Source organism: Crinia signifera, chromosome 4 (assembly GCF_055691185.1).
Source record: "Crinia signifera chromosome 4, ASM5569118v1, whole genome shotgun sequence".
Classification (NCBI taxonomy): domain Eukaryota; kingdom Metazoa; phylum Chordata; class Amphibia; order Anura; family Myobatrachidae; genus Crinia; species Crinia signifera.
The window spans coordinates 175,348,495-175,368,204 of record NC_139220.1 but is presented as its reverse complement, the minus strand read 5'-3'; the positions used below and the strand labels follow the sequence as shown (position 1 = coordinate 175,368,204).

Below are 19,710 nucleotides of genomic sequence, written 5' to 3'. Positions count from 1 at the left end.
GTGATCTCAAATCCAGAGCGGTATGGTTATGCTTGGGATTCTTTTTAGAACATTATGGTAAATATACTTAATATATGCTTTTAGTATGATGCTATTTTTAGGATTTAAATTTATCAATTACAGACACACTTTCTTGAAAAAGGCACAGCAGCGTGCCGAAACGCGTAGATACAAGTGTCTGAAAATTTTTAAAAGTCAGCTGAGTGTGGAGCATAGTGGTTGCAGTGCTTGGTACCATCATTAAGCACCCGGGTAACATCTGATGTGGTATGGAGGCTGTCATTACCGTGTTCCTGCTCCGTTGTGATTGAATAAAGGATTTTGATTTTACTCTGGCTATCTGAAGTCATATTCCAGAAGGAAAAGATACCTTTATGGGAGTACACAGAGATTGTCATATGTAAGCACCTTTACGCATATGCACGTGTGAGGTGACACCCTAAAACTCACTTTGGGAATGTTTGGAAGCTGTTTGGGAAAACTGTTTTCCTAGATTTCCATTTCACCATAAAGGGGAAATAGATTGTTTTCTCTACAGCTTCAATACAACTTTTTGTCCCTGTCTCTTTTACATGTACATGGATATTTGGAGTACTTGAGACGGATTGGAACCCTGTGAATTATCCTCAATAATACAGGACAATACCTTTAAGTGCACGTGAGACTTCTCTTGTTTTTGGATTGTATTTTTGGTGGTCCGGTGACCTTCATTGAAGGATTGTATGCAGCTTTGAGGTTTTTGCAGCGCCTGTTGTGGAATACCCCCCTTTTTTAATGATACGTAGGAGCGTCCATAGGCGTGCGCAGCCCGTTTTCTTAGGGGGTGCACCATTGGAGGGGCGTGGCCATCACTACCTACTGGGCGTGTCCATCATCGCCTATTATTACACATAATGCAACACACTAATGCCCAGACATAATGCCACGCACAATAATGCCCAGACATAATGCCACGCACAATAATGCCCATCACAAATGCCATACACCGTAATGCCCATTACACATAATGTCAGGGCTTAAAAAAATATTAGTAAAACAGGGACAATAGGGACTGTGCGCGTCGAAATTTACACCGTAATGCATATTACACATCACATAGCCACCACATTCCATAATGCCCATTACACGTTACGCCTCACACCGTGATCCCCATTACACGTTACGCCTCACACCGTGATGCCCATTACACGTTACGCCTCACACCGTGATGCCCATTACACGTTACGCCTCACACCGTGATGCCCATTACACGTTACGCCTCACACCGTGATGCCCATTACACGTTACGCCTCACACCGTGATGCCCATTACAGGTTATGCCTCACACCGTGATGCCCATTACAGGTTACCCCTCACACCGTGATGCCCATTACAGGTTACGCCTCACACCGTGATGCCCATTAGAGGTTACGCCTCACACCGTGATGCCCATTACACGTTACGCCTCACACCATGATGCCCATTACACGTTACGCCTCACACCGTGATGCCCATTACAGGTTATGCCTCACACCGTGATGCCCATTACAGGTTACGCCTCACACCGTGATGACCATTACACGTTACCCCTCACACCGTGATGCCCATTACAGGTTACGCCTCACACCGTGATGCCCATTACACGTTACGCCTCACACCGTGATGCCCATTACACGTTACGCCTCACACCGTGATGCCCATTACAGGTTACGCCTCACACCGTGATGCCCATTACACGTTACCCCTCACACCGTGATGCCCATTACACGTTACCCCTCACACCGTGATGCCCATTACAGGTTACCCCTCACACCGAGATGCCCATTACAGGTTACCCCTCACACCGTGATGCCCATTACAGGTTACCCCTCACACCGTGATGCCAATTACACGTTACCCCTCACACCGTGATGCCCATTACAGGTTACGCCTCACACCGTGATGACCATTACAGGTTACCCCTCACACCGTGATGCCAATTACACGTTACCCCTCACACCGTGATGCCCATTACAGGTTACCCCTCACACCGTGATGCCCATTACAGGTTGCGCCTTACATCGTGATGCGCACACACACACATACATACAAAGAGCCCCCCAACACATATGCACAGCCCCCCTTTGCGCACCCATATACACACACAGCCTGCACACATACAGATGTAGTATACACATACACAGCCCCCACACACATAGTATACATATATATATATAGCCCCCCCCTACAGTATGCACACAAAATATATACCATATATACATACATATACATACACACAGCCCCTCAATACACACACACAGTATACATATACACAGCCCATACATATATATACACACATAGTATACATACAGGCACAGCATGCACACACAGAATGTACTGTAGTATACACAGTGCCCCCTCCCACACACATAGTATACATATACACAGCCCCCCTATATATACACACACACACACACACACAGTATACTTACAAAAAGCTGATAAACACACACCTTTATGACATAAAAGCAGCCAGCATTATTACACCAATAAAAACACAACATTTTATACCATCCCCCCTCTCCCTCTAAAACAAAGTCATAGCCTGCTCATATAACATAACCCCCCCCCCCCCCATTCTAGCTCACCTGCAGCACATTTCATATACCAGGAAGTCCAGGCTCAGTCTCACTCTTCACCCGGCCAGCACTATTCAGTAAGGCCTGAGAGGAGCTGTCTGTGCACTTCAGCTCCCCCTACAGGCAGCCGGCTCCAGGAAAAAAAAATGCTTTTCTGTGCTGTCGGACCTTACTGCAATCGTGCGTGCGGGGGTGCCTGTCATTAGGAGGTGCCTGTGCACCCCCGGCAGCCCCTGTGCGCACGCCTATGGGAGCGTCCGAGACGCTCCAGCAGCAAGGCAATGATACGCTCCATCTGTGTGATACGTAGGAGCGTCTCAGATGCTCCAGCAGCAATACAATGATACCATCCTACCTCTGACCTCTCTGAGTAGCTATTGCTAAGATGTATGATGTGGCAGGTTTGAATGTGTTCCTGAAACACCCCCAACATCCATGCCATCCCGAAGCGTGGCGAGTGGCGGCGTTACGCGTCCTACCAACCTTCTCATACCCCCACCATCCACTTCGGCATGGAGTTGATTTTATATAGTCTGGCAAGCGCAGCGAGCCACCGAGCCTGAAGCGTGGCGAGGAGCCGCCACGCTTCGGGCTCGGTGGCTCGCTGTGCTCGCCACACTATATAAAATCGACTCCAAGCCGACATGGATGGTGGGGATATGAAAAGGTCGGTAGGACGCGTAATGCCGCCGCTCGCCACGCTTTGTGATGGCGTAGATAGTAGGGGTATGAAATGGAGGCATTTGCCAGTATGTAACATGGATCACTTGGAAATGCCTCCTTCATTGTGCATGATACGCAATTGCGTCTGCACCCGCTCTTTATACAGGAGAGGCATGCGTTGCTCAGATGCAGGATTCTCATTGCTGGAGCGTCTGAGACGCTCCTATGTATCACAAAGATAGGGCACCTCTCCACCGGCGCCCGCATTATCCCCTCTCCACAGGAGAGAGGATATCATGCGGGCACAAGTGCTGTGTGAGAGGCGCTCACTTCACAGGAGGTTAGGAGTAGCAGCGCAAGGCTGCCTTGGAGGAGTCAGCATAGCACGCTGATAACGTACATGACAGAAGTAAGGCGGCACGCGCTGCCGCCCTGAAATGCAACAACTAAGCAGCTGGCAAGCTACAAGACTTCAGACAGTCACTACGCTGATAGCGTAGCTGAAGGCAGTTTGGCAAGCTGCCTATATTCATAGCTTCTGCGTCCTCGCGCTGCCGCCATGAAACTAAACAAGAACCCAAATACTTTATCTCTCCAATTAATGGTAAACTATCAATCAATAAATGCATATTTTTCAACACTTTTTTTTCATATCTCCAACATTAATTATTCACAATATACCACACAGTGTAGGACCCTCAAAGTTGGGTAGACCCTCAGAATTGTAGAATATCTCAAAACCAACAATTTACAGGGTCCAAAACAGCATGGGTTTACTGGGGGAAGATCATGTCAAACAAATCTTATAGACTTTTATGAGTGGGTGACTAAAGTAATAGATCAAGGTGGGGCTGTAGATGTACTGTAGCTTATCTAGACTTTATTAAGGCTTTTGACACTGTCCTACATTTAAATAAACTTGAAATCTTGGGATTGGATTCTAAGATGTTTGAATGAATAAGATCTTGGTTACAGGACAGAAAACCGAGAGTAGTAGTGCACCGAGTACAGTCAAAGGAGGGAAAGGTTACAAGTGGGGTACCCCAGGGATCTGTTCTTGGACCAGTGCTTTTTAATATCTTTATTTAGTGATATTGCAAATGGAATTGAGGGTAAAATGTGCCTTTTTGCAGGTGACACAAATGTATGCAACAGGGTTGACACACCAGGAGGGGTAAAACAAATGATTGGTGATCTAGGAGATTAGAGGAATGGTCAAGAGCATGGCAGCATACAGTTTAATGTAAAAAAAATGCTAAATCATGCACTTGCATCTCAAAAATCCAAAGAGTAAATATAGTATAAATGGTACTATAATGGAAACTACTGAAGAAGAGGGGGATCTAGGTGTCACTATTTCAGGGGACTTAAAGGCAGGTAGGCAATGTAACAAAGCAATGAAGAAGGCAAGTCAGATGCTTGGTTGCATAGGGAGAGGTATCAGCAGTAGAAAGAAGTAATAATACCACCACACCACTGCATATGTCATTGGTACGACCTCATCTAGTACTGTGTTCAGTTCTGGAGGCCATACTGTATCTCCAGAAGGATATAAATACATTAGAGAGTGTACAACGAAGGGCAACTAAAATGGTGCATGGCCTACATCACAAAACGTACCAGGAAAAACTAAAAGATCTTAATATGAATAGTTTAGAGCAGAGAAGGGAAAGGGGGGACATGATAGAAACTTTCAAATATATCAAGGGTTTTAACAAGGTGGGAGACATTATTCACAGGAAGCGGTGCAACAGAACATGAGGACATGCACTGAAACTAGAGGGAGGAAGATTCAGGGGAAATTTGAAGATTAATTACTTCACATAAAGAGTAGTGGATAAGTGGAATAGCCTCCCATCAGAGGTGGCAGAGGCAAATACATGGGCCAAGCGATTCTTATCTGCCATCAAATTCTATGTTTCTATGACCCGGAGTCCTTCTGAACATGCACAGTGTGACATGGACGCTGCCGTAGGTGTTGTGACGGAGCCGATTGGATCACTTTGTGTTGCAGAAAGAAGCCCATAGAATTATATTGGTTAATACCAAAAAAATACAGTATTACGCACGGTATCCAAGCTCCAGCATGTATTGCATTCAGAAGCTTGGTACATACGGGAAATGTGTTAGTTTTTACCTTTTGATGTGATCACACAGTAGTATTGCCTCTGACACCATTTGTTTCAGCTTTCCCACTTATTTCTGACAATCGTTTACAGGTAGGTCCTTCTCTTTTCTGTCCTTATTTTTTTCACTCTTCAGGTGCTTAACCTGCTTTAATTTTCTCTGAGCAGGGCACTTGCTTTTCACCAACCGTTCCTTTTCTGCACACTCTAGTCAGGAACTCTGCTTCTTCTCAGAATATCTTTTAAGCACTTCTCAGCTCCTATGTTTCCGTTTCTTTTCCTCTGAACTTTTTAGTCTTTTCCCATGATTAAGAAACATATAGAAACCGCGCTCACAACAAAATTATAACAACTTGAATTTATTTAGTCAAATTCATTAATATCACTGGCCAGTGAAAATATTAAAAATAGGTTTTCACAGACAGACATTTAATATACATTCAATAGACAGTTAATACACAGGAACATGAACAGACTAGCAAGCTTAGAGCAGTTATTAACTGGTTAAAAACAACCTTTGTTGAAGGTGCCTTATGTTAGGTGTTAGGGATCCATCCTGTTACTAGAATAAATGTACACTGTATAGTAAAAAAAAAATTCTTTAAGGTGAAAAAATAGTCTCTTACCTTATCATGTCTGGACAGACATTAAAAGGTACCTCTCCGGATCCTGCAGTGTAGCATCCCCTGTTTGTTAGAGTTAATATCAGCGATAACACACTGTTTGGAGTGCTGGGGGGTATATTTTGATTGTCTTTAATGCATGTTCCTGGCAGAGCTTCCTTGGATTCCAGTTAGGTATATAAGTGATGACTCGTTTCCCCGCCTCCTCTACAGTATCAGCGGCTTCCTCAGATCAAAGTATGGTGTTTTAGCATTGCTGTTAGTTTAAATTTTCCCATTATTGCATTACTAATATTTTTGAGGTCAGAATAATTTGCACTCTATTATGTGTTACTTTGTATTCCTTCATATACCCACTAAAACCTTGTTACTTTGCTAACAAACTGGACATGTTCCCTTTATTTACAGAAAATTACTACGGCACACCAAAGCCTCCAGCTGAACCTGCTCCACTTTTATTAAATGCAACAGACCATATTTTTCCTGGTGGCATTCCAAGAATTGAAGGGAAACGCAAACGCAATAAATCTGTGAGTAACATGGAGAAGACTGGGATAGAACCTCCAGAGGAAGAGGTAGAGGAGAGACCTGTAATAAATGGAAATGGAGTAGCGGTTACACCAGGTCAGTGCATTGTAATTTGTATGCAGATATACGTCTAGCTTCAACACGCCACACAGCACAAGATGCCTGGCATGAGTGAGACCCAGGTTCTGTTCAACTATGCCAGTGCCGGGTGTTTGTTTTGCTAAAAATGTGCCTTCATCTAAACACAATGCGACACATCAGGAGGCTGCTACATTGTATGCAGATTGTCACTTCAGTCGCACACAGATATACTAGTGAAACATGTCAAATTAATCAGCACAGTTTTCACTACTTATATGTTGGTTATATGTTAGGCGCCCACTGAGCGATTTGCTTAGTTTTACGCCTCCCCTCGCGGGGCTCGCTACGCTTGCCACGCTTCGAGCTCGGTGGCTCGCTGCGCTTGCCACACTATATAAGATCCACTCCATGCCGACATACTGTAGATAGTGGGGGTATGAGCATACTAGCTATAGTGGGCACCCAACTAACATATAAATACAAGTACCCGGTTTTCTGATGCATCCTAGTCTCATAGCATTGTGATGAAGACACTTTTTCTATGATGCCCTTCATTACCAGTATCTCAAGCAATGATATGAGGACACATGTAGGAAATAAATACACCTTGCTGAGGTTGGTTCTCATGGAAGGTCCATTTTACATATTTATGAGTAACAGTGTTTTACAACTATGAACCTTCTCCATATTACAACACGACAAGCGCGTGATGTTTATAATCCTATATTGCTACTCAAACCACTAAGAGTTAAATGGACACCCCAGAACTTAGATTATCATTTCACATAGAAAGTTGTTCCCAAATATGTGAAGGTGATTATATATCACAAGAGCATATTATGGGAGGTCCCAAGTAGATTTTATCCACCAATTAGCTGAGCCTGGGATGACATCAGCTAGGTGTGATACTTAGGTCATAAAAAAGTGTTGGCATCTGGTGTTCTGCATTGAAAAAAAGGGGATCCATCACATATGGGTTATTGCCTGAGGTTTTGACACAGTTATCCTGCGGACAGGCCTAGCTGCGTGTTAAGGATGGCATTTAACCCCCTTTGCTCACCTGTATGTGTATTCTTTGTAACTTTTATATTGTAACCACTACGTTTTGTAACATTTCTAAACTAAATGTTGTACCATATATATATTTTTTTTTTTGTAAAATATAAAATTCCTTTACCTAATGTATCATATAAATGCACCCAGAACTCAGATTCTTTGCAGAGTCTGTTAGGTCTCAGCTACTCTATAAATTGTTGTTATTTGCCAAGTAGGACCCTGAAATGTGGACTGTGGACGTGGGTTTGGATACACTTGTGCAATTGAAATATTAATAACAATTACAAATTGCAGAGGGAAAGCATTATCCCAGACTGTGTTGCTGTGGATATCACAAAGCTTGGGTACAATTGTTGTGTAAGGGTTGGGAGTCCCGCAACTCTCCTAGTTTTGTTTGTTTTAAGATTATTGTGATTAGGTGCAGAGGTATAATGCGGCCTGCGGATCTGCAGCCCTTGTGGGACCCTGACATCACATAACATCACTGTAAACACCCAGATAGCATTAATACAGATCGTCAGCCTCACCTCTTGTTGAAGGATTCACTGTGCTTTCTGCACACGAGCACTACAGGAAAGCAATGTTAATGCTTGGATATGGAAGGGAAAGGTGGGTGTGGGCATTGGGGAAAGGACAGAGACAAAACTATGACAAAGCATATTGCTGGTTGTGCCCTCCCCCATCAAAAGCCAACTGCAGGACTGCCATAAGTTATAAAGCAGGTGACTAGCATTGTGACAATTATCTAGGTCATCCTCCATTCTACAGACCCAGGTAATTCATGATAGGAGGATAGTGCGGTCTCTCAAGGTGTTCTTATGTCACAGTGTGACTTCCAAACCAAGAGCGGATGTGCTAAGCTGCTGAGAAAGAGAGAGAAAGTACCAACCAATCTGCTCCTAACTGTCATGGTATGGTTATGGAGTTAAAACATTTACAAGAGCTGGTTGGCTGGTACTTTATCTCTCACCAAGGCTTTGTATAAAAAATGTCCTCCATGAAGACACTGCTTGTCCCTCAGTATCTCACTGCACTGGAGATTGGTCTGCACAGTGGGAGGCATTACAGATATTATTTGCCTCCAACTCTCGCTATAAAAGGACCACTGCCACTACTGATTGTGCTACTATATAATTAACACCACCTGTATTCACCCCAGCTGGTACTGCTGTATCAGTAAATGCACCGCTATATTAACCCAGTGTTAACCTGGATCCTGTTATCTGCAAGTTAATATTCCAATAAGCCTAGTTAAGCATTCTGCTATGAGGTAAATCCTTAATTGCATACAGCTGACAACTATCATTACCGTAGGTTATACCTGTAATTTAGCCCTCTTTTACGGGAAGCTATTTTAGAAATAATATAGCCTAGTTTTGAAAAGACAGTTGCGGAAACAGAGAGTTTACCGGCGGGCACAAGCATTTTCTGGGAGTGTCCCAGAAAATGCAGGCGTGTCCAGGCCGCACTGTGATGCACAGCTTCTGAGGCACTAAACATGACTGGCCTGTGCCTGGCTTCACAGCATTGTGAACAAGCGGGGTGGCCGTGCCTGGTGCCTCCCCCCCCCCCCCTTACCTAGCAGACTACCACCATCGATTGAACTTTTGCTAAATTTTGCACAGTACAACTGAATCAAGCCCATAGAGAGGTAATGCACACACTTCTTAATGGGCCTGATTCAGAGGTGGACACTGCGCCGATGTTTAAGCACTTCATCAAAAACACTTGGAAACCCTTCATGAACATGTTTGAACAAAGATGTACCATAGTGAGTACATTTGCGGACGACATCCCTATGACTAGAGACAGTGCGCCTGATTCAGACACTGGGCTGCGAACATGCTTACAGCACTTGAGCAAGGTGTTTGATAGCCGGCAACTATTTGTGGGTGGCATGCTGGAATTTTCTGGGAGTACCCTGGAAACAGCAGGTGGCGACCGGCCATTGGGAGGGAGAGAGACTGATGTCAGCAGCAGCCTCCAATTTTCCACAGCCATGGCACCTCGGAGTAAGTCTAGACTTACTCAGCAGCTACAAACAGGGGGAAATTGCGAATGTATCTCCCCCTGTGTGCATGATTGCAAGTGCATTCGCAGCCATGCACAGGGGCGAGTAAAACTCTGGTGGGGCTGCATATACCTGGCCACTGAGCTCCCAAGATTCGCAACCCAGCGATCAGATCTGAATCAGGCACAGGCATTTCAGGGTGGAGACTGAGGGCATCATAGAAATGTTATTGGAGTGTCATGGCTGTGATCTTTTTAATAGCACCACAACCCAGTGCCTTTGGGCAGACAGTGAATGTTGAAGGTGTTGTGACCCATGGTGTAGCAATCTGAACCATCAGCCCAGTTTTGCTTTGTTTAGATAATAGGTATACGCAAATATAGACATTGCAGAGTTAGTGTTCATTCTAGCACCCGCCATCTTTTGAAAACCCATGCAGTTCCTCTTTCCTGCCTGGGGTGTCGCTGTCTGCTGTAGTGCTTCTAGCACAGTGTGGTCTGTGTATCACCACTGATATGCAAACCAGACCTGTGCTAGAAACACCACAGCAGACAGCGACACCCCAGGCATGGAACAGGAACTAAGCAAACCCTGTAGTGTTCATTCTAGCACCCACCATCTTTGAAAACCCATCAAAGATGGTGGGTGCTAGAATGAACACTACAGGGTTTTCTTCATCTGTCTCATAAAAATATACAATGCTTGAGCTGATGATTGCACTTTTTTGCACTTGTGAATCAGTGATAATTCAAAGCCTGTCCAAAATGCTCACTATACAACCCCAGTATTTCTATACGTGCTAACTGATTACAAATAGTGTTTACAGAACTACTAAATTACATGAAAGCCGGGATATGACAACAATATACAACAATAGTGGTTCTGGTGCATGTGACTTTTTGCCATATACACATGAGATATAAGAGTCCAATATCCAGTAAGACCGGTAGACTAATCTTCAATCGATACAGAGAAATCCAACGCGTTTAGTCTGAAAAGACTTCATCAGGGGTAACAGATTTTTGTCTACAAACACAAGCATTGTGTCAATAAAAAAAAATATACAAAACATTCTTTACAATTATTAAAAAAAGTGCTGATTAATTGTAAACACCAAGAATGAAGCAAGAAGTTGAGAAGGCGATGGAGGTGAGAACCATATTTATGGGTGTGATTTTATAAGAAGAATAAGAATCTTCTAGTGAAGAAAAAAACTTTATTTATATAGGAAGATCTGATCCTTGAGTTTTAGAAAAAATTGGTTTGGGGCCTACAAAATACACACAATTAATTATTAATAAGGAGTTCCACGTTTTTTATAACCATATTAAATAATTAGGGGGTAGGTTAATGTACATATCTATGATAACATTGAAAGTAAGTCACTTATGATTTTGTTCTTTAGTGGTTTAGTTCCATAATGAAACTCAGATGTGTGTATCTAGAGCATAAACATATACAGTATATAGATAAGTTCCAATTTGAATACAATATGGTAGGATTAAGCTATTCAAGAGAAGAGGTAAGTATATACATACCAACATAATATAATGCATTACCAATCCCTATTAAAGGGCATCATTACATCATCCAGGTTGGAAATAGTTTAAGTGTGATCCTACAGGGTGTCAAAATTACTTCATTAGTTACCTTTACTACTATGATTCTTTCTCACATTAGATACCATATGTATCGATGTACCGAAGATTTATACAAATAAAACAAGATTGGACTTTTTCTTCTCCTTGTCTTACTGGATATTGGACTCTTATATTATACCTCATGTGTATATGGTAAAAAGTCAAAGGCGCTTGAACCACCATTGTGTGTGTGTGTGTGTGTGTGTGTGTCTGTGTAAATATATATATATATATATATATATATATATTTATTATATAGAGGTCCATTATGGATTTATTTACTGGACAAGTGCACTTAAGCAGCGTGTCAAGGTAGATGAGTATATGTATGGTGTATGCATGTATATGGTTAAAGTTCTACTGTAAATGGTACGTTTTTTTTTATTTTTTTATTTTAGCCTTAGTCCTGCTGTGGGACTACCAGTCCAGTGTGGTGTTAGTGGGTCATGAGGGTAGTACAGAGAGTTAGCGGTGGGCATGGAGGGGTCAGAGGTAGTTCAGCATGGTAATAGGGAGTCAGAGGGGTTGTACGTAATAGGAGGTATGGAAGAGTTCTGCACTCTTAGGGATAGGCACTGACAAATTTCAACCTTGAACTATATCGTCATGTAAGTAATATGCAGTAGCTGCCTAGATGTACTCTCTTCCCTCAGCCCCCCCCCCCCCCCCCCCCACTGTTCTTTCTTGCAGGAGGTACAACATACCTCATGGTGACTGAATGTGGAGCAGGGGTCTGATTATGAGGGAATGGGGCATTGCTGTGAAGACCCTTGCATACCCTATGGCTATCTATCCTCTTGGAGAAGTCACCTGCAATCTCCCCTTAAGCCACTCGGGACCTTTTGCATGTGATATATGGCATGTGATCCCAGCCAAGCCTGTAGGATTCCAAGAGATGCTATTGCAGGCTGCAGAAACAAACGTACATCACATCCGACCTGCTTTCATTCACCTGCAATTTGGGCTCTTTTCCTGCAATTAATCACCACAATTGTAGTAAGAGCCCAAATTACAGGTGCATTGCCTAGTGTATGGGGCCTTTTTGCCTAGTGTATGGGGCCTTTAGTGACAGCATGTGATGTGTCCTCCCTCCCATGTGCATTAGGAGCAACTAGTTGTTACAAGCAGCTTTAGTACTTTGGGCCTGATTCAGACTAGTTTGCTACTCTACATATGTTTGCAGCCTATACAACAGGTAAATGCTACAAGACCAAATGCTCACCCACCGCACGAATCCATGCATTTCTGTAAGCATACGGTCGAACGGAGTAGAAATCATTCAATGGTCGCTGACCATCGAATGATTTCTGCATCCCTTGGTCTGTAAAGTAAGTCAATTCGGGGCAGGCGCTGATGTCATGTGACGTCAGCTTCCCGCCCTGAGCATGTATCGTTATGCAGGGAAACGCACATCGTTTTATGGGGATACCCATAAAATACTGGGCGTTCCCCTGCTCCTGCCTCCAGCCCGCCCCGACCTTCCCTCCGGTGAGTGCGAAACCTCAGGGAAGGGGCCAAATTCTGACCAGAACTATCTGGTCTGAATCGGCCCCTTTGTTCAGTTTACTGATATTGCTGCTCTGTGTTTCCTGAGGCAGAGCAGTCCTCTCGTGACTCCCAGGTAGCAGCACAGATGAGTGCTGTACGGGAGATGTCCCAGTGTGTACACTGCATCAGCTCTCTCACGGTTCTGGCACCCTGACCTGGATGGTAGAGGTGAGAGCCTCCACTGTCCCATGCAGATTAGCCATGTGCATTGAGCCCTGCATCGCAGGCACTAGCTCCTGTACATACATGTTATCAGTAGCTCACTAGACCACCTTCTGCCTGATTGTTCTCATGGATAGCCATGCAAACAGGTCCATAACGCTGCAAGAACAATGTCGGCATCCGCTGACAATTGGCCTATGCACAGTAGGCAGCCCAGCTCTTGAGGATTAACTCCATTCTCTGCCTGGCAAGTTTCACAGGTGATGTTCTTGCTGTGGGCCTATGTGCGTTGGGAGCCTGGAGCTAAATGACCTAAATGACATTGTACATCAATGTGCAATGTATATTCTTTTACTTTTCATAATGGAAATACATTGGTCTTGGATTTTCCATGAACATTCCCTCTATGGCCCTTATTCAGGTTGATTCGGTCGGGAGCGAATTTGCATGGGGGAGCGATGTTTTGCGTCTGCATGTGCAGTAGCATTTCTGTGCATGTGTATACGCTGGGAGCATGTGAACTCGGCGCAAAATCTGTTTACCAAGTGCACGCGCCCTGCCTTTCAAGCGGTGGGGGGGGGGGGGGAGAGGGGCGTGGTGTGCTGGCTTGGGCTATTAGCATATGTAAACACCCAACGTTTCATGGGCGTTCCCATGGGCGCAATGCGTTTGTGACGCACATGCGGGGGACGGGCAGCTGACCTAACCGGATGTCAGCTGCCCGCCCAATTCTCTGGAATTGGTCGGCGACTATCAAAAGATGGGCGAGGTTCCCCCTGGCATGCAAATTAAGGTTTATGCAAAACATCCATTCTCATTCCGGGCACATGAACCCGGCATGCGAAGGGGGAGGCGGGCGTACCACCATTCACAAGGCGGGTTCTGGTTGACTCGCAAGGGTGCGAATTCGCGCCCGAGCAAGTCCACCAGAATAAGGGCCTAAATGTACAAATGCTCACAACAACACTGGGGGACAGAGGTGATAAAGTGTATTGATATGTCTTATGCAGAATCGAGTGAGCACGAAGACAAGAGTACAGATGCCTCAGGTGAAATTTCATCCCAGCCTTACTCTGCTCCAATGTACTGCCAGCCAGATGAGTCAAAGGAAAGCATGGAACTGAAGAAACAACTTAAGCCCGATGAGAATGATGAGCTGGGACTTTTGCCTGATAATTGGGAGATGGCGTACACAGAAAAAGGAGAAGTCTATTTTATTGAGTAAGTGTATAAATATTTTTTTCCTTGATCCAAGTGATAATGTATTCCCTGTTTAAATATTTGAGAAAGGAGATAGCAGTGTATCTCTGACCTTGAAACCTACAGGAGGTCACAGAATAAATCACAGTACAATGGAGTGTCACTGTACATTTGAATTGCTTATGCAAATGGTTGCTAACAGACTTGAAAATACTGCTTAATATTCTCATTATTTTATTGTGATGGCTTATAATGAACAGATTAGGATATACACTGGCTGTTGTTGTTTTTCTTAGTCTTTAATGGCGTATTACCACCATACATGATTTTATATTCTTTGATTACTTTGTTAATAACATAGTTTGTATACGGTATTCTCTTTGGAGACCTTTTAAATAATAAAATCACCAAGGTCAATTTTTACGCTCTTGTCGTTTGTATTTTTACCACTATGACTTAGCAGACCATGGAAAAGCTCAAATTTTTCTATGCATATGTTTTAGCTGAGCCGTCAGGCTGAATTCTGCTTAGACTGATGAAAAATGACCTAACTGTTCTTAAATATACACTTGACAAGACATGACCATCACAGTGTAATAAAGGGAAGAGGGAAGACTGGAAACACAGGGCGAGATTTAATGCTGCCCTAGTTTAACGGCAGTGTGAAATGTCCGCTGAACTCAGATTTTTTTCAAAGGGGAATTAACTTACAAGGCATGGTTTTACCTTGTAAGTTAATTCCCTTTTTTTTTTTAAAGTCCGAGTTCGGCGGACATCTCGCACTGCCATTAAATTCGGGCGGCATTAAATCTCGCCCAATGAGTCAGACCGCTGTCTTTGCCTTTTGCTTGCCTTATGTGCTTTTTTTGTCTTTTTTATCTTCTTCCTGTCAGGGTCTCCCTGGAGGGGTTTTTAATGAAGTCTTAAGGCCCGTACACATGGGGCAATGGTGCCCTTTGTTAAGCGATATACTTAAGCACAGATTCTTCAGCAGACATCGCTGCACACATGCGATGCACCAGCAATGTGTTCTCAGCGAGCTCTGTGGGCCAGTGTTCTCTTGTGAGAACACTGGTGATCTGACTAGATTGCATGCAATAAAAATCTAGTCAGGCGATAGCGACACGCAGCACATCACCGCCACTGGAGGCATACACACAGGCTGATGTGTGCTTAATTTCAAACCAATCTAGTCAGATCACTTAGAAATAAACATAAAATCGCCCCTTGTGTATGGGCCTTTAGGGTATGGCTTAGTTTATCACCGTTACCACAAAAATTCTAACACCAGCATTATGGGGCAAATGTATTAAGCCTGGTGAAGTGATAAAGTGGTTAGTGATAACGCACCAGCCAATCAACTCCTAACTATCATGTCAGGCATGTCATGACCTTACAGTGAGGGCTTGAAAATGTCAGTTAAGGACTGATTGGTTGGTGGCGGTGCATTATCACCGGCCACATTATCACTTCACCAGGCTTAATAAATCTGCCCCCATATCTGTACTGTACTGATTTGTGCGCTGTGACTTCTTAGGAACTGTGCTTTTATGTTATTATCTGTAAAAATTATAAAATGAACATGTAAAGGTTAACTCTGGACACAACAGTTCTAGAAACCTGGGTTTTGTTGGTGTGTATGATGAAATATATTGGGTACTTGTGTATTTTGGCGGCGCCCATCGCATCGCATACCATAACACATACGATGGTATGCGATGCGACGCGATATCGTACGATAGTGCACGATGGCATACAATTTTGAAATTGTATGCCATTGTACATGGCATAGGATGCCATACGATACGATGCGATGCGATTAAACATTGTATAAGCACCCTAATGGGTGCTTATACAATGTTAAGCACCCAAATGGGTGCTTACAATGTTAAATGCACCCCCACTATAAACGTGAACCCGAAGCGTGGCGAGCGCAGCGAGCCCGCGAGGGGCGGCGGTACGCGTCCTACGACCTTTTCATACCCCCACTATCCACGTCGGCGTGGAGTTGAGAATAGAATAGTGTGGCGAGCGCAGCGAGCCACCGAGCCCGAAGCGTGGCGAGCAGACGCGGATACCTTCACAGGTAAACGCGTCCCCTCGCGGGCTTCACAGGTGTCCGCGTCGCCACGGACACCTGTGAAGCCCGCGAGGGGACGCGTATAACTGTGAAGGTATCCGCGTCCCCTCGCGGGGCTCGCTGCGCTCGCCACGCTTCGGGCTCGGTGGCTCGCTGCGCTCGCCACACTATTCTATTCTCAACTCCACGCCGACGTGGATAGTGGGGGTATGAAAAGGTCGTAGGACGCGTACCGCCGCCCCTCGCGGGCTCGCTGCGCTCGCCACGCTTCGGGTTCACGTTTATAGTGGGGGGTGGCGTGGGGGTGCATTTAACATTGTAAGCACCCATTTGGGTGCTCAAAAGCACCCTTTAGGGTGCTTATACGATTTTTGGTCGTATAGGGGGTCAAAATCGCGTCGCATCGCATGCCATCGGGTGCGTGGCATGCGATGCGATGCGATCTGTTCGTCGTACGACGGACATCGGGGGCGCCGCCAAAATACACAAGTACCATATATTGTTATAGCAAAATAAATTACCCAAAATTAGAAATCCTTTTCATTCTATAAAGTGACTATATTCTGATTTTGCTGTACATTGTGCTTTCTCTTTGTGACCTCCTTCAGACCTATGCCCAAGTAGGAGAAGCAGGGGAATATCATAATGCTGCAAATTTGGCATTACGCAGCATTGTCAGGGCAACAATGGCAAAATATTCACAACACTTCATGTCATTACCGTCCCTCATCAGCCACTTCACTGGGAAAATAAATCGTAAAGTCAAATGTTTACTCTTTATATTGGTAGACACCTAGCAGAAGTCATAGGCACATACTGTATCTACCACAATGTGCATTTTTTAATGCCTAAATTCACAATTTGAAAATAAATATTTTTACGCAAATTTAGTAAATAGCTTTTGGCAGGAGAAGAGATGTTAATGGATCCTCCATCAAGAGCTTCATTCTTATGCTATTACTTTGCTCCTGGTTAAGCATCTGTAGGCTATAGGCCACGATAGGTAATTGACATATTCCGATGACCTTCAGTAATGGAGCCAAGCTCCTTTGAGGGTTGCTTTGTGGTAGGGTATGAGGGCACCGCAGCAGAAATCGGATACATCTGCTGATATCATCCATGTTAAATTCTGGGGGGGGGGGGGGGTATATATCTAGGGGTATCCTGCAAAAACATATTTCCAGTAGAAATCCCACTATATTATTATTTGCTATCCGTTCATTTAGAGTAGAGAAATTGCCCATGGTAACCAATGAAATTATAGCTATTATCTTTTAGAAGGTGCTAGATAAAAAAGTACAATCTGACTGGTTGCTATGGGCAACATCTTCACTTCTATAAAGCCGTGCTTTAGTAAATATACCCCTAACAGTCTTGGGAACCTGACATGTCTGTATTTACTCTGTAACAGAAGTGCAGCATAAGTATTTTTGGGAAGCTAACAACCCCAGCATTCCTAGCTCTAATGGGACATTTACACTGCTAATAAAATAATTGGATGAAATGGACACTCGTTATACTGTATCTCTCTCTTTTACTAGGTGAGTGATGGTTCTGATTTACTGTTGTGGTACATATCATCTTTCATATATGATAAGTAACCTGTGCTAGCAGCTCCTTTCTGGCTCTCTCCAAAAAAAATGTATTATCCGGATTTCTGCAATGAGGAAGATTATTTTAATGTATGCAAATACATCATTTAAATGCATCAAGCAGATGGATACAGAAATGACATTCTTTTGGAGAAATACCTAATTTAGTGTGACAGTAATAAAGATTTAGGACATTGCAGTACCCTAGATGGATTGTTAGGGCCATAGCATCAGCAAATGTACTTGTTTATAATTGAAACTTGTGCCAGTTGATAATTAGTCATAACTAGTTGTAATTTGACATTTCTTAATGGTGAGAATTTAACAATGTGTCTCTATACTTAACAGCTCCTACAGTATATGAAATATCATTTTAAACCTCCATGTAAGAAGTTTGGGCCTTTATGATCATTGTGCGTACACACTAGATGAAATTTTAAGCCATATGCATGATAACAATAAATCACAAAACCAGATGCACTAAGCTTCAAAAGTGATAAAATGGAAAGTGATAACCAACCAATCAGCTCCTACCTGACATTTTTCAAACGCAGTGTGTGACATGACCGGTAGGAGCTGATTGGCTGGCTGTTTTAGCACTCTCCATTTTATCACTGTTGAAGCTTAGTGCATCTGGCCCATAACGGCATTTTATCGATACGTATATCATCCTGTGTGTACGCACTACTTCCTCATCTGTACATGCAGATCAGTCTGGGGATATCTTTGACGTCAGCCATACTCCTGGGTGCCAGATGTATCCAGCTTAAAAAAGCGATAAAATGGAGAGCAAGAAACAACCAGCCAATCAGCTCCTAACTGCCATGTTACTGACTGGGTTTGAAAAATAACAGGTATGAGCGTGTTGTTTGTCACTCCCCATTTTATCACTTCTGGCCCTATATGTGGGCACTGATGATATTATTAGTAAAATTGCTCAGTGTGTAGGCACTATATTGTCTGTCAGTTCAAGGGAAATCAACAACAACATATATTTAATTCATCTAGTGCAGTATTTCTCAAACTTTGGGTCCTGACCCCAAAGCATGTCCTGGCATTCCCAGCATGGGGTCGTGACTCCATGTTGCTGACCATCAGGCTGATGACTTTTCTAATTCAGTAATTCAAGGAGTCTGAAATATCTGTTGAATTGTGTTACTTCAGGCTCCTCCCATCATGTTGTGCCTCCACAATACTGCCATGTACAGTATGCTCTGCCTGCTGACTACACCTGTGATGTGATGACTTCTGCAGTAACTTACTGTGGTCCTGTAATTATTTTTGTTTGTTGGGGTCCCAGAGCAAAATAGTTTGAGGTCCCCTGATCTAGTGTGTACGCATCTTCTCCTATAAACCATTTTCTTTCATACTGCAGGGGCCACTGGAGTACTTTAAACTGGGTATAGAGGTGTGTTTAGTGGGGGCTGGGTACAAACTATTTTTTTAGGTGTAAGGCTCCTCCCATCTACTACCCATCATTCCCAGTTAGAAAAATGGTCCCTAGGGAGCTGGTCATGTTGGAGCTAGCTCCAACTTCCAGGTATTTTCCTTTCCTTTAATTTCTATCATTTGATCTCATTCTCTTTATACAGCACCCTTCCCCCACTGATTACAAGAGTAGTGGTCCGGGTTTCAAGTGTCTCTGATTTTTATGAAGTTGGTCAGGATTTATCTCAAAAGTCCCTGCCCTAACTCTAAGGGTACTTGCAGCCCCTCATGAAGGAGGCTGTCATACCCACACTGACGATGAAGGCTACCAAAGGTGTCTTCATATCTGAGTATGCAGACTGTATGCACTGTGGG

General features: G+C 43.7%; 1 protein-coding gene across 10 annotated transcripts in view; it reads left to right on the top strand.

Moving 5' to 3' along the window:
* The window catches only part of MAGI2 (membrane associated guanylate kinase, WW and PDZ domain containing 2), an 838,547-nt gene that overhangs the window by 529,865 nt on the left and 288,972 nt on the right, over positions 1-19,710 (top strand). For all 10 annotated transcript variants that reach the window (XM_083183055.1, XM_083183056.1, XM_083183054.1 and 7 more), the window contains 2 exons: positions 6,418-6,633; positions 14,046-14,256. In XM_083183055.1, the coding sequence (XP_083039181.1) occupies positions 6,418-6,633; positions 14,046-14,256 (427 nt within the window). The remainder of the gene's footprint in view (positions 1-6,417; positions 6,634-14,045; positions 14,257-19,710) is intronic.